Source organism: Coffea eugenioides, chromosome 5 (genome assembly GCF_003713205.1).
Source record: "Coffea eugenioides isolate CCC68of chromosome 5, Ceug_1.0, whole genome shotgun sequence".
In the NCBI taxonomy this organism is placed as follows: domain Eukaryota; kingdom Viridiplantae; phylum Streptophyta; class Magnoliopsida; order Gentianales; family Rubiaceae; genus Coffea; species Coffea eugenioides.
The window spans coordinates 41864186-41877251 of NC_040039.1; the positions used below are offsets into that span (position 1 = coordinate 41864186).

Sequence of the window (13066 nt, forward strand, 5' to 3'; positions counted from 1 at the left end):
AAGGAAGTCAAGAGAATCGAAAATGCAAACTTGATAAGAAACAAAAAATGAGATAAAAGTGAGTGGTTGTGGCATTAAATAATTTGGATTAAAGAAAAATAATTCTTTTTTTTAACTTTTTTCAATTTAATGGACAAAAACAAAATTAAAAGATGGAAGAAAACATCAATAAATTAAAACTAAAGAGGTTTGATTAAAAAGGAAGTGACAAAAGAAAAGAGGAGAGAGAGAGAGAGAGTTGAAAATTAAAAAGAACGAGTCATGAGAGGATAAAATTTTGTAAGAAAAATGAAAAAAAGAAATATGGGTGTTTGTTTTATATAAATAAGTTCTCAAAAAAAGCTAATAAGATGTGATGGTGCAATAATTATTGCATTGGTTTTCTATTACAAAGGTCTTGAGTTTGAATCTTGATAGCTGCATTTTGTAAAACTTAAAAAAAAAAAGAAGGGAAACTTAAAAATCGAAAACCACCGGTTCAATCCAATTTTCACGGTTTTGACCAATTTTCTGATAAAATCAATTCTAACATAAAATCGAACCAGTGCCATAGCCGATTCGCGATTCAATCGATCGAATCGGCCTATCCTATCCGATTTTCAAAACACTGCTTGAAAAGGAATCATTATGCCATAATGCATATAGCATCAAGAAGGAAAACATGAAACAGTACCATCACTATTGGAAAGCCTCGAAAATTTTACAGCCTTTCTATTCCTTCAAAACCAAAGGCAATGCAATCAGATTCACATCATTCCTTCTAACACGCACCCTCATAAAGTTTTAGGTGTAAATCAAAATCAGTACCATGAAAAGACATATGTACCAAATAACAGTCGATTGACAATCTGATCAATTGTCTCTTAATTAAATACTAATACCTTTGTGGGGCTCACTGCAATTTATCTCCATAGATGCCCTCCTACTTCAACCACATTAAAATTAGAACCCTCAAAAAAACAATTAAAAATCAGAAAAGGCACAACCATATTTGATTATTTCATTAATCTAACCATCAAAAACCTGCAAAGAGAAAAGAATATACTTTAGGAAATTAATTAAGAATTAAGTACTGATAAGGTACTGAAGTAACTAAAGATACTTCTTGCTGTCAGCTGGAATAATAGATATTCATGAGAGCGATGGTACAAGGCCAGCAAAAAAGCTTCCAATCTAAGCCTTAGAGGGTATCCAAAATCACATGTTTTGTGATCAAAATCAATCAGCTGAACAATTTTTTTTTTTTCTGAAGGAATATGTCAGAAAAAAAAAGAGATTAGTTAGTGGGCTACTCAGCTAACTCTTCTGTTTTTTCCTTTCTTAGTCTTACCTATTATACTTGTCTGAACTCTAATCTTTCTTTGTTTTCATCCTCTTAAAATATGCATATGAGTAATATAAGTATGTGTGTTTTCTCTGTCCTTTTATACACCCCATCACATTGCATATTGCTTCACATACACTCTTGTCTGTGAAGTGTGAAGCCAGTTGAGAAGAACCATATAGTACAGAGAACAGGTTAGGGAGGACTAATTGACTATGCATTTTTGAGAACCAAGAACTGGCCTTTTCTGCTTGTCTTCTTGTATATTCTCAGAGTATGGCTTTGTTGCCCCCATCCCTTGTTCTCATTTAGCTCAGGTCAGGACTCAAAGAGGGCCAAGAAGTTCGAGTTTTCCAAGATAAGTTGCCATAAAGAATCTTGATTAGAAGTGGGATTTTGGTCTTTTTTTATTTGGGGTATGGATGTCTCTTGTGATCTTGAAGTAGATGTCAATGGAGAAGAGGTTTTCATGGTGGATAAGGTAAAAATTAGAGTATTACTGTCTTTCATCTTCTGTTTTGTCTTTGTGAAACTAAAATCCTTCCATTTTTTGTTTCCTTGCTCAAATGTCTTCTGCTTCATTAATTGTTGTCTGTCTGATTTTACTTTGTCTGCTTCTACTAAAAATGCAATTCTCTCTGTCGCACTTTTCTGTTTCCTTCCTGCGAAAATCATGAAAAAACAGTAAAGGTTGGTTTTTCAACTGATTTCTGTTGTCAGTTGAGCATTGATTGCTTAATTGGAAACATTCATTTCAGCATCCAACGATAAATCAAGAAATTTTCCGCGCATTAATGATGAGTTCCATGTGAAGTTCAAATTTTGAGTTCACATTTTACCTTTTCAATATTCTCTGTACACCCTTTTGTGTATTTGCATTATTGGGCTATAATTTGTTGTCATTAACCTTTTCCTACTCGTAGAATTGCCCCCAGAGCATATACTGCTGGAATATGGGGTTTTCCACGAGTCAAGGGTTATTTTCCTGCATGCCTTCTTTAATTTATGATTGAGTTATTATGAGGGATTAAATGTTCAAGCCTTTATTTGTTACTTTCACATCTTTTCAGAGTGAAAAAGGGGGTGCTCATTCTCATTCTATTTACTCACCAGTCAGTAGTCAGTAGTCACTACTGTTGTTTCCCCCTTTTGCTGGGAATATCAACAGACATCTTTTTGTGATTCTCCTTCGGAAAATTTATTGTTTATAACGACCTCTCAGCAATCTTTTGCAAATTGCTACAAATTGTAGAATTTGTCCTGTAATTCTTGTTTTCCCTTTTTGGGATTTTCAACTAGCAATCAATTTTGGTGGCTTTTAGGCACTTACATTTAATGGCGCTTAATCTGAATCAGCAATAAGTGTTTCACTTGTTATTTTTGGCATTTCTGCTATGTGATAATCCATATTACTCAACTTTGTCAGGTTGCTACCGTTTCTTCTTAATTTCATTAGTTGCTAGTGATAAACTTTTGCTTCTTGATTTCATTGACTTGCTACATTATGAGCTGAAGTCGCATGGTTATCTGAAACTCTCTTCGCGCTCATATTTGCAGAAAGTTGTGTCCTTTTATTCAGGAAGAATAAACAAATTGTTCAGTAAATCAAAAGGTCTATCAAGAACTCTGAAGGTGATATTCAATGACTTTCCCGGAGGAGCTGAGAGTTTTGAGCTCATGACAAGGTTCTGCTACAATAAGGGCAAGATTGATATCAGTCCTGTGAATGTTTCTACGTTATACTGCGTTGCACATTTCATGGAAATGAAAGGGTCCGATTCTGGAAATCCAAATCTACTTGAGCAAACAGAGAAGTCACTGGAAGAAGTTAGATACTGGACATGGTCTGAGCTGTTGTTAGCTGTAAGGCAATGTCAAGATCTACAACCTGTTGCAACCACTTCTGGAGTACTAAAGAAGTACATGGATTCTCTCAGCGGAAGGATTGCTTGCTCCGGGGCTGAATTAAGTCCATGTCCATCCACTTCTTCTCCAGAAAGCTCTGGATTTAGGTTATCTTGTGACACAAGAAGTACTGAGAGCTTGAAAAACAGCTCATTTAAAGGAACATGGTGGTTTGAAGATTTTGTTGCTTTAGACCCCTCTTTGATTGAGATGCTAGTTAAGTCGATGTTATCCAAAAATGTTGACCACAGCATTGTCAGTAAGTTCCTCTTCTATTACCAAAAGTCAAGATTTGCAGCTGTTGCCACATCTGAAGAAAAATGTAAAATAACTGAGGCTGTTGTTCAGATGCTTCACACTTTAGAACCAGCCCTTGTTTCCTTCAAGAGTTTATTTGGATTGCTTCGAATTGCTTTGAATGTGAACAAAAGCAAATGCTGCAGGAACCTGTTGGAGACTCTGATTGGTTCACAGTTAGATCAAGCAACATTGGATAATCTGCTAATTCCGTCTCCAGCCGGAACAAAGTACCTTTATGATGTGAATCTGGTGCTGAGGTTAGTGAAATCATTTATCGGCAAAGGGGCATGTTGTTTGCCACTGACTCGATTGAGAAAAGTTGCTACACTGATGGATCTGTATGTAGCAGAAGTAGCCCCAGATCCTTGTCTAAAATCATCCAAGTTCTTGGCTCTAATTAAAGCCCTGCCAGATTCAACAAGAATGTCATATGATGGCATTTACAGTGCAATTGATATTTATCTAGAGGTATGTACTTTGTATTTTGATGTATTATGTGTATATTTTGATTACTATCTATTTCGTAGCATGCGGTTTGTCTCCTCCTATTTTATCAAGCTAATTAGTCTGTTCTGATTTTGGAAGGGCTATGTAGTATTGATAATTCTGTTTATCTCATGAAGGTTCATTCAGGGTTGTCTGAAGAAGAAAAGTTGACTGTATGTAGTGGACTAAATTACGAGAAGCTATCATCAGAAGCTTGTAGCCATCTCACGAAGAACAATAGGTTCCCATCAAGATCAGCAGTGCAAGCTCTTATCTCTCAGAAATGCAAACTCAAAAGCCTGCTTCATGAGACCAACAGGCCATGTTCTTTCACTGAATCACCTTCTAGCTTGGTGGAAACAAAGGGGAAGGCGAAAAAGGATGAATCTTGTCAACAAATTGTGCTTTATGCTGGGAAGCTTGACATTTCAACTGAGAACGAAAGGCTCAGAGCACATTTGCAGGGCATGCAATGGAGAGTGTTAGAATTGGAAAAAGTTTGCAGGAAGATGCAAATTCAAATGGCAAAGATGATGAGATCAAAGTTATCTGCCCAAAGCAATGCTAAATCTTTACCCAGGCTATGTTCTTGATTAAGATTTGTCAATGAGATTCAATTTTTCATTCCTTTTACCATTGCTTGTCTCTGTACATAGCATGAGGAATAGTCACCATGGGGACTACCAAAAGTTTGTTTTCTGCATCATAAAGTTAAGCTGCTGCCTTACAGAGAATAAATTTCTTGGCTGTACATAAACCACAAAGATGAAAAACAGAAAAAAGCTGTGTTGTACATTCTTGCAGAAACTGTTTATTCTCTGTAATTTGTGTATAACAGACCTAAGGTTTGGTCACTTTCAACATCATTCTCATATGGAGACAATGCATGATGCTCGAGGCAATTGGGATGCATGGAAAGAGATTTCACCTAAGGCTCAGAAGTCTTTGAATTTATCTTTTATCTTCTTTGTCCACAAGAAGACAATTATCTTCTAATAGTGCTCTCTGCACTTTCTTCCTCCCACCTCCCTATCTAACCAGAAGATAGGTTGGGCACAGGCAAATTATGCTGACATTTCTTGAGGGTTGTCCTTGTCACAGTGGCCTTCCTTCCTTTTGCTTATTACAGCATTGTATTTCAGTTTTCAAAATGCAGTTGTGTAAGCTTTACTTTCTTGATCATGTTAGCCAAAGGTAGGTCTGCAGATTCCAAGATTATTGGTATTTGTGAAGTTTTCAAAAAGAGCAGAGTGGTTATTCAAGATAAATTACAAGGATAAAGTAGTAAAACTTAATTCCACAAAAAAGTTTTTAGACAATTTAATTCAGAAAATGCCATGTAATCATTAACCCCATCATCCTAAACTTTCATTCGGCCTAGTTTTGCCAAAAGTGAGTTTTTTCATCTTGTAACCTATGATTTAACAATCATAAAGCTTACCTTGATAATTAGCTTTTGGGGGACAACTCAATCAAAGTATCTTTAACCCAAACCGCTGAAGCATCTTATCTGTTACTAGTACTACTGAAATAAAGTCAACTTTTCAGTTTTCTTCCCTCTTTTTTTTTTCACCCTCCCACGCCTCTTTACACCTTCCCCCATCTCCAACTAGCACAAATTCGAATTCTGAACTTTATAAGGAGCAAGATTCTACGAATCCTCCTCTAGTCACTGACCAATCTCAATGATTAACTTTGTAGTTTTTTTTTTTTTTTTGTCAAAAACTTTGTAGTTGACTTGTACAGAGTTCTATAAAAGAATAATAAAGATATAACAACCAACTATATTACATAAATTAAAGGAAAAACAAAAAAAAATGCTACTAATATATTGAACTATACATGATCAATTTTCCCTTTGTTTTGGGTGTGCTGAATGGTAGTTTCCCATGCTTCACTGATTTTTTTTTTTCACTTAGGGGTATTCCAACCTTTCTGCCAGATTAATCCTCTAAGATTGTGTAGAGTTTTGTCTCAAGGATACACAGCGAGGTAGCATACGGAGATAGATCACGGGACCTACTGATAATTATCAAACTACAGAACCAGTCCGACTACCCGCGAGGGGCAAATGCTTCACTGATTACTGTTGCATTATGATGCAAATTTTTGTCGTTGACGAACCTAATTATGATTCCTTCCGTTGGCAGGGAAAAGTCTGCAATTTTTAGCAACCATGTTCTACTTATGGTCCGCCTTTAACTACCTTGCCCTCCCTTTCTTGGCTGGTTAATTCAACAGTTTATCAACAAAGCAAAACCCTGTTTAGCATTACATTGTATCGGATTAATAGTTCTTAATAATTACCACAAGTTATTATCCAGTTTTGACATCACTTCCTCAACAATTATAGTTTGTTTATCTCGTCCTAGCTCTAATATGGCACTCATAACCAATAATAAATCGACATAACTTTAATCGTAAATTAAATCCTTCACGTTTTGGGTTAAGCGCGGGAAATTTTCGGGCTAAACATATGATTAGCTAGTCAAATGATGCGCTGAAAAAAAAAAACTAGTCAAATGTTGCACCAAGTCCTGTCCAAATGAACCAATTACAAGGATAAATAATGATGAAAGAATTCCTTGCGCTATGATTTTGCCGTGTCAGTGCGTTTGCTTAAGTTTGAAGGATATGTTATTCCTAAGCAACCATCCCTTTTAGTTTCTACATTATGCTCCACGAGAAAACTCTGCCAATCCTAGTAAATGTCACACTAATCCATATGGAATTTGTTAGTAATTTCTACCTTTTTGAGGTTAATTCTGTTTTGAAGTTTGAAATATACCAAAGTCCTGGAGGTAAATTACTTGGACGCTACTCTTACTACACCTTCCAATGTCTACATATATTTCAGGGTCAAAAGCAAGGTCAAAATAGTTTATAGTAGTAAAACTTTGCTAGCCACACATTTCTCGAGTTTTGTAGTTTTGCAAATATTTACTCTTTCCAATGTTTTGATATATACCTTTTACTTAATTGTGCATCTTGATTAAGTCTAACCCAATAAATTCAATGGTTTTCTAAGAATGATAATGAATTCAAGTAAACAAAAAATCAAGACTTGAAAAAAAAAAGTCAAAAATTAAGAAATTCTGTTGTTGCAGTTTTGGCCCAGTTTTGGTGTTTTGCTTTAGTAATCCATGAGTTGTGCCTGCTAAATTCAGAGAGTTTTTACCTAGGCAGTTTGAGTTCAGCATGCAAGAACCTCAAAGAAGGGAAACATATAGATGAGCCCTTCAAATTTTAGACTATAAATACATTAAATATCACGCATCTGCAGAAAATCTGCCAATGAAAAACATTCGTTAATTATATTTTCTATATATAAAAAAGAATAATCTTTTCAAAAAATATCAATTTCAAATTTTTGTCTACACTAGTAAATGTAGATTCATGACACATAAGTATATTTCATTTCAAAATTTCCTTTTGTATATGTGACATGCATCTGCACTTACACCTATTAGTGTGTTAAGAAAAAACTGACAACATAGAAAAAATTAACAATAAAAAACTTCAATTACATTAAAGAAAGAGTAAATCTTATATACACTGATAGTGTATATACTATCACCACTGGACCCATGATACAAGTATAAGAATTAAATTTCAAATTCAAATTTTGCATCATTATTGTTCATTCAATATTAACAATGTATACATTTTCAATATATAGAAAATTAATCCTTAAAACAATGGTGACTTAAAAGTTTTACCCAAATGCAAATGTGAACCACATACTCTATGTCTGCAGCATCTTTCAAGTTGCATATATGTTTAGCGCTATAGTTCGCTTAGTTTGTAATTTAATTCAATACTTTCAACTTTTTTTTTCCATATTTAATTTCTTTTATGGCCTCAAAAATTGCAAATGGATTAAGTGGTAAAAACCCATGTTCCAAGGATTTTAGTAAATTATTAGTTTCATCAGGGTGAAAGAAATAATTACTAAAAGTTCCAAAGATTAAGTGGTAGGAGATTATTTGAAATAATTACGGTAACACTTTTTGTGATGTGATGTATGTGAGAGAAAAATGTGTGTTAAAAATTGTGTTTGTAATGCAAGCATATTATTTTTGATCAAATAATGACTGTCCAAATACACTTTTCAAACTAATTGCGTAACTATTAATTAAAGAATGTAGGAGAGAAAACATTTGCGTCCGTGCATTGGGCTGAAATCGGCCTCCAAAAGCAAAGCGAATAAACAGGCCTTCAACAAATAAGAAGACTCCCTTGTACCGGGCCTTATGAGCGTCCAAAAACAAAACATTTCAGGCTTCGTCTATCAATCAAGTGTGAGCCCTGTGTTCAGTTCATAACAAGGTAATTGAAGCATTTGATGAAAATTTTACATGAAATTTAGAAGGAACTAACTAAAATGCTAAAACTTTGATATGTTATGTAGTTTCCTTTTTTTTTTTTGAAAAATGAATGAATTCCAACAGTGTAATTTTCCTTTTTATTTTTTGTTCCGAGTAAGAAATAGTAGCAGTTTGGAAACTTTTGGAGGTAATTATCAAATTGTGGTAGTTTCTAATAGAAGTTCACAAATAATAAGGAAGTTCACTATTAGTGATTGTTTTGAAAAAATATATTCAGTTCATGAGACTTTTAAAATACATTAAATGCCTTTTGTAAGAAGTAAATGTTTGAAGAAATCAAAGTATGCTTTGAATAGGTCTTTTGAACAACAGTGATCTTTTCACCTTTATGAATAGGTTTGACAAAACATCACCCTTTGGGAAATCCTTTTAAAAAGTCCAACTGTTTGCCAATTTGCACTTAACTTTTGGCATTTTATAAATCTCTAAAGCATAAATAGCATAACTAGAGTATGAGTGTGTGTATGTTTTTGTGTGTGTGTATTATCCTTTCTTTATTTACTTTTGCAATAACTTAGGAATTCCCTTCCTTCTAAATATGATCAATCCATACTTAAAATTACTTTTTTTTTTTTGCATCCAAAGTTGAATATGGATGATAAAATTTGTTTGGATTGCTTCATATTTCCCCAATTTTATTTGCTTACATCATCTTTACAATTTCCAATACACCTTTTTATCTTCCCAATATTTTTTTATCTCACATACATCAGATCACAAAAAGTGCTACAGTAAAAATATTCCAAATAATCCCAAATAACTTACAATCCAAACAGAGATGTGAGAGAGGGGACGAAATCAATTGTGGAATAAAATAATGATCTTGAGCTTTGTCATGACAACCAGATTTAGATTACACGCAAGCATGCTTATTCTTCGAAAAAATATCAAACAAGTTTAACTTGTGTCAAGTAAAACCTAAGTCTCTATGGATGTACTCTATCCCATTCTGTTGGATTGCTGTATTTGCTATGTACAATCATATTATATTGTTAGTCTCAAATATTTTTGAAACATTATATTATGTACATCAACTTGTTCATCAATACAATAGTCCCAAATATAGCCTTGTTTGAATTGCAACTTTTATCTAAAAAATTTTTACGGTTTTTATGAACACATTTTTAATTACCTTGTATCTCAAATATATCAAATCGTTGTAGTATATTATTTTACTAAAACTCTAGAAAATAACAATTTAAATGGGCTAATTGTAATTTTGTACACCCTATAAAATAACAAATACAATAACAGTATGGTACCACACGAAAGCGCACCTAAGACCCGAAAGTTATTTACACGTAAATCTTGTTATCTACCCTTTTTGACGTAGCTTTTATCTACCAGTATTGTAAATTTGTAATATTTACAAAGAATCTAAAACAGCTATTAATGTTGTAATAGCTTCATAAATTTGCTCTTCTTTTTCTTTTCTCCTTTTGTATAGTTGACATTTAGAGGAAAGGCTTCGTGGGACAAGCAGTTGAATCTTGAATCTGCGAGTGGGTTTCCCTTCCCTGGGCACTAGCATTTTCGATCCATTTTTGTAACCCATGGATGATTACCTAAGGTGGAGATATAAAACAGAAATAATTTATGTTGTCAGTTAGATAATTTAGGTTTGTAAAAGTGAAGAAAATTTAGGTTTGTACAAGTGGAGTTCTACTAATTGTAGTGCCAGGTACCGGGAAATTTAAGGGTTCTATTTGGAGTACATTCTTGGAGAGTTTTTGTAGAAAAATAATATTGTTACATTTTGTTTTAAGATGTGATGCATGTATCTGAGGCAAAAAGATGATTAGGAGTCTCCAAAATACAAATTAATTGGTAAGAACATTATTTAGGTGACCTTGAAGTCCCTTGTTCAGTTATCAAGTCTTCCTTTTTCCCCCTTCCTCATTGTACGAATTAAAGTCTCTCATTAAATAAAAAAAGTAATAGGGGAAATGTGTCAAATGGAATATTTTCAAAAAAACTCAATTTTTTCCCCAACAAGCAGAAATCTGGCCAATTGGGACCTCACATTATACATTGGAGCATAGTTATTAAGCACGGCCCAGTAAGAAACCCGGCAGAGGGATTGGGTCAGTGGTTCACTAGTTCAACCAATGGGTCACTGGTTAAACCGGTGAGCATTAATTTAATATTTCTAAATATAAAATAGTAATTTTAATATACATAAAATATATAATAAAGATCTTTTAAATACTAGTTATTATACTTAGAAAGATATATAATAAACATATAGATATTAATAGAAGATGTAATTTCATTTTATCATACTTTTAAATAAATAAATAATATAGTCAATTATAAAACAAAAATTTATATCGATTGTTTTAAAAAATATAGCATTATTTTTTCATTATTTTATTTTTTATTTAAAAGCAAAACAATTTTCTAACTAATCAAATATTGTCAATTTAAAAGTTAAAAGGATTAATTGTATAATAAAAAAATAAACAAGTTTATTAAAAAATATTTAGTTATAAAAAAAACTAAGCAAGTGGTAAAGTTTATACATATTTAAATGAAAATTCAATGTGCAAATCTTATAAAAAACATCTATATATTTTGTTCAAAAAACAAAGACCCACAATTTAATAAAAAAAAAGGGTAAACCGGGTTAATTGAAAAATTGGATGAATTCTCGGTTGAACCATCGGATCAAAAGGGTTTGTCTGGGTTTGATCGGGTCAATTTCTTGTCCGGTCAAACTAGAGACCCGACCCGGTCTAATGCTCGGATCACTGGGCCAACCGGTTCAACAGTTGGACTGGGATGAATTTAATAACTATGATTAGAGTTTCAATAATGATCATCCGTTGGCGTGTGGAAGGAAGTAGTGACATGTGATCTTGGCTTTGAATATGAATAATTTGATTCCATTTCTTCAAATGTTAATCCCAAGTAGACTTTTGATTAACTTGTCAAATGTTGCCTGTCAACGCACTGGCCACTTGTGCCAAGTCGAAGGATTAAATATCAATCAATTTGCACAGAAAAAAAAGAAATCAATCAATTTGCTTTAGTTGGAAGGACATTTAACCTAAAGAAAACGTCTTTGATTCCTTTGTATGGTGTCGTCAATGAAGATACAACTTACTAGAAAAAGGTATTGTAATGGCTGGATTTTGGTGGGAGGACAAAGTATGAGATATTAAACATTTGGTCCATACTTTGGATTTTTTTTATTTATAATTAAAGTAAGACTTTTAATTTGTCTAAGACTTTTAATTTGTCAAGAAGGGGCGGCTGCAGGAGTGAATTTTATTAAAAGAGAAAAGGAGGAAGCCTTAATAGACGAGATAAATAACTTATTGTACTTAATTAATGTCGCAACCAAATTGGATACGATGAGTTCTTTTGTGAGTTGATGAGACTCGAAGTAACAGTTATGGTGTGGCACTTTGGTTTGAATATAACGGAGAAAATTGCATCAATTGTCCCTCATATATTAGTGATGTGAAATTTTAGTTCATTAGAATCAAAATGATGGATTTTAGGCCTTAACAAATACAAAATACTAGTTTTTGGTCCTTGGTCAACTTTTCGGCAATGTTGTTAAAATCGGACAGGATAGCAATTCGGTTAAATTATTGGGTTAGGTGTCAACTAGTTGAATTAGTCGGACCGCTCTAAAAAATCCATTGACGTCAGCATGATGTCTTAATTATTTTATATTTTATAAGTTTTAGAAATATTGAAATTAAGTTTTTGGTTATATTTTGATCAACTATCCAAAATGTTCCAAAAATATTAGGTTTGCAATCAAATATAAACATACAAATTATATATAAAAGTATGAATTCATGTCTAAAATTGTTCCATTCTCCAAAACTACTTGAAAAACTAAATTACAACAAATCATACCCAATTCGAGATCTTTTTATTGGGAATATGACTTTCTAATGGGAGTTGGAATCACTGATGATAAATTGATGAGATTATAGGGATAAAAACATCTTGGTTTAGAGATCATTTAGGGTGTGAGTGATTTTAGTGTTTGTACAAAGCGGTGGCTTCTTTTATTCCTATTAAAAAAATAAAATTTTACAATTTAGGTAACTCAAATTATGTTTAAAAAAAAAAGAAAGAAAAATTTGATAATCGAGTCAAGCAGTCGAACTAGATCACTGGTTTGATCAGCTCTTGATAGTTCTGATTGGTTTTTGACCAAAGTAATTTTTTGCTACTAACCAAATCGAGAAAAGGTCGGTTCATGGTTGGTCCAGCTGGTTTAGTTTGGGTCTAACAGCACTACTTTTCGGTTGAATTTTGACAGAATTCTATTGGATCCCATCATCTTCGCCATTGGACTTTGTACATTTTTTGGCCCAACTTGTTGGAAAGTTATTTTGACAAATTTTACAACTTGATTTTTGCATCCATCAAGTTCTGGAATCATTTCAAAGATGTCCAAAACTTCAAATCAAATCAAAGTCACCGCATATGCACAAATTAAAGGATCAAAACAGAAATCCAAAACTCCAAATTTTCTTTCTTTAGTTTCTCCATAGGACTCAAATAAAGTTGCAATCATATTACATCCAAGTTATTTCTAGGATCCTAATGATCAAAACCCATGAGAAATTTGAACCCAATAATCCATAAACAAAGGACCAAAATTTCGGCCAAAATTACACGGGAAAGTTGAGCAAGG

General features: G+C 33.2%; 1 protein-coding gene across 2 annotated transcripts; it reads left to right on the forward strand.

The window, feature by feature from the left end:
- The first annotated feature begins 1465 nt into the window (after positions 1 to 1465).
- Positions 1466 to 4927, forward strand: LOC113770756 (BTB/POZ domain-containing protein At3g22104). Of its 2 annotated transcripts, none has more exons than XM_027315332.1 (3): positions 1466 to 1805; positions 2882 to 3997; positions 4153 to 4927. In XM_027315332.1, the coding sequence occupies exons 1-3, from the start codon at positions 1743 to 1745 to the stop codon at positions 4606 to 4608; spliced, it is 1635 nt and encodes a 544-aa protein (XP_027171133.1). In that variant the 5' UTR covers positions 1466 to 1742; the 3' UTR covers positions 4609 to 4927. The 2 variants fall into 2 exon arrangements, with proteins under 2 accessions (XP_027171133.1, XP_027171134.1); XM_027315333.1 differs by having other exon boundaries at positions 1781 to 1805; positions 2904 to 3997.
- Positions 4928 to 13066: the final 8139 nt, after the last annotated feature.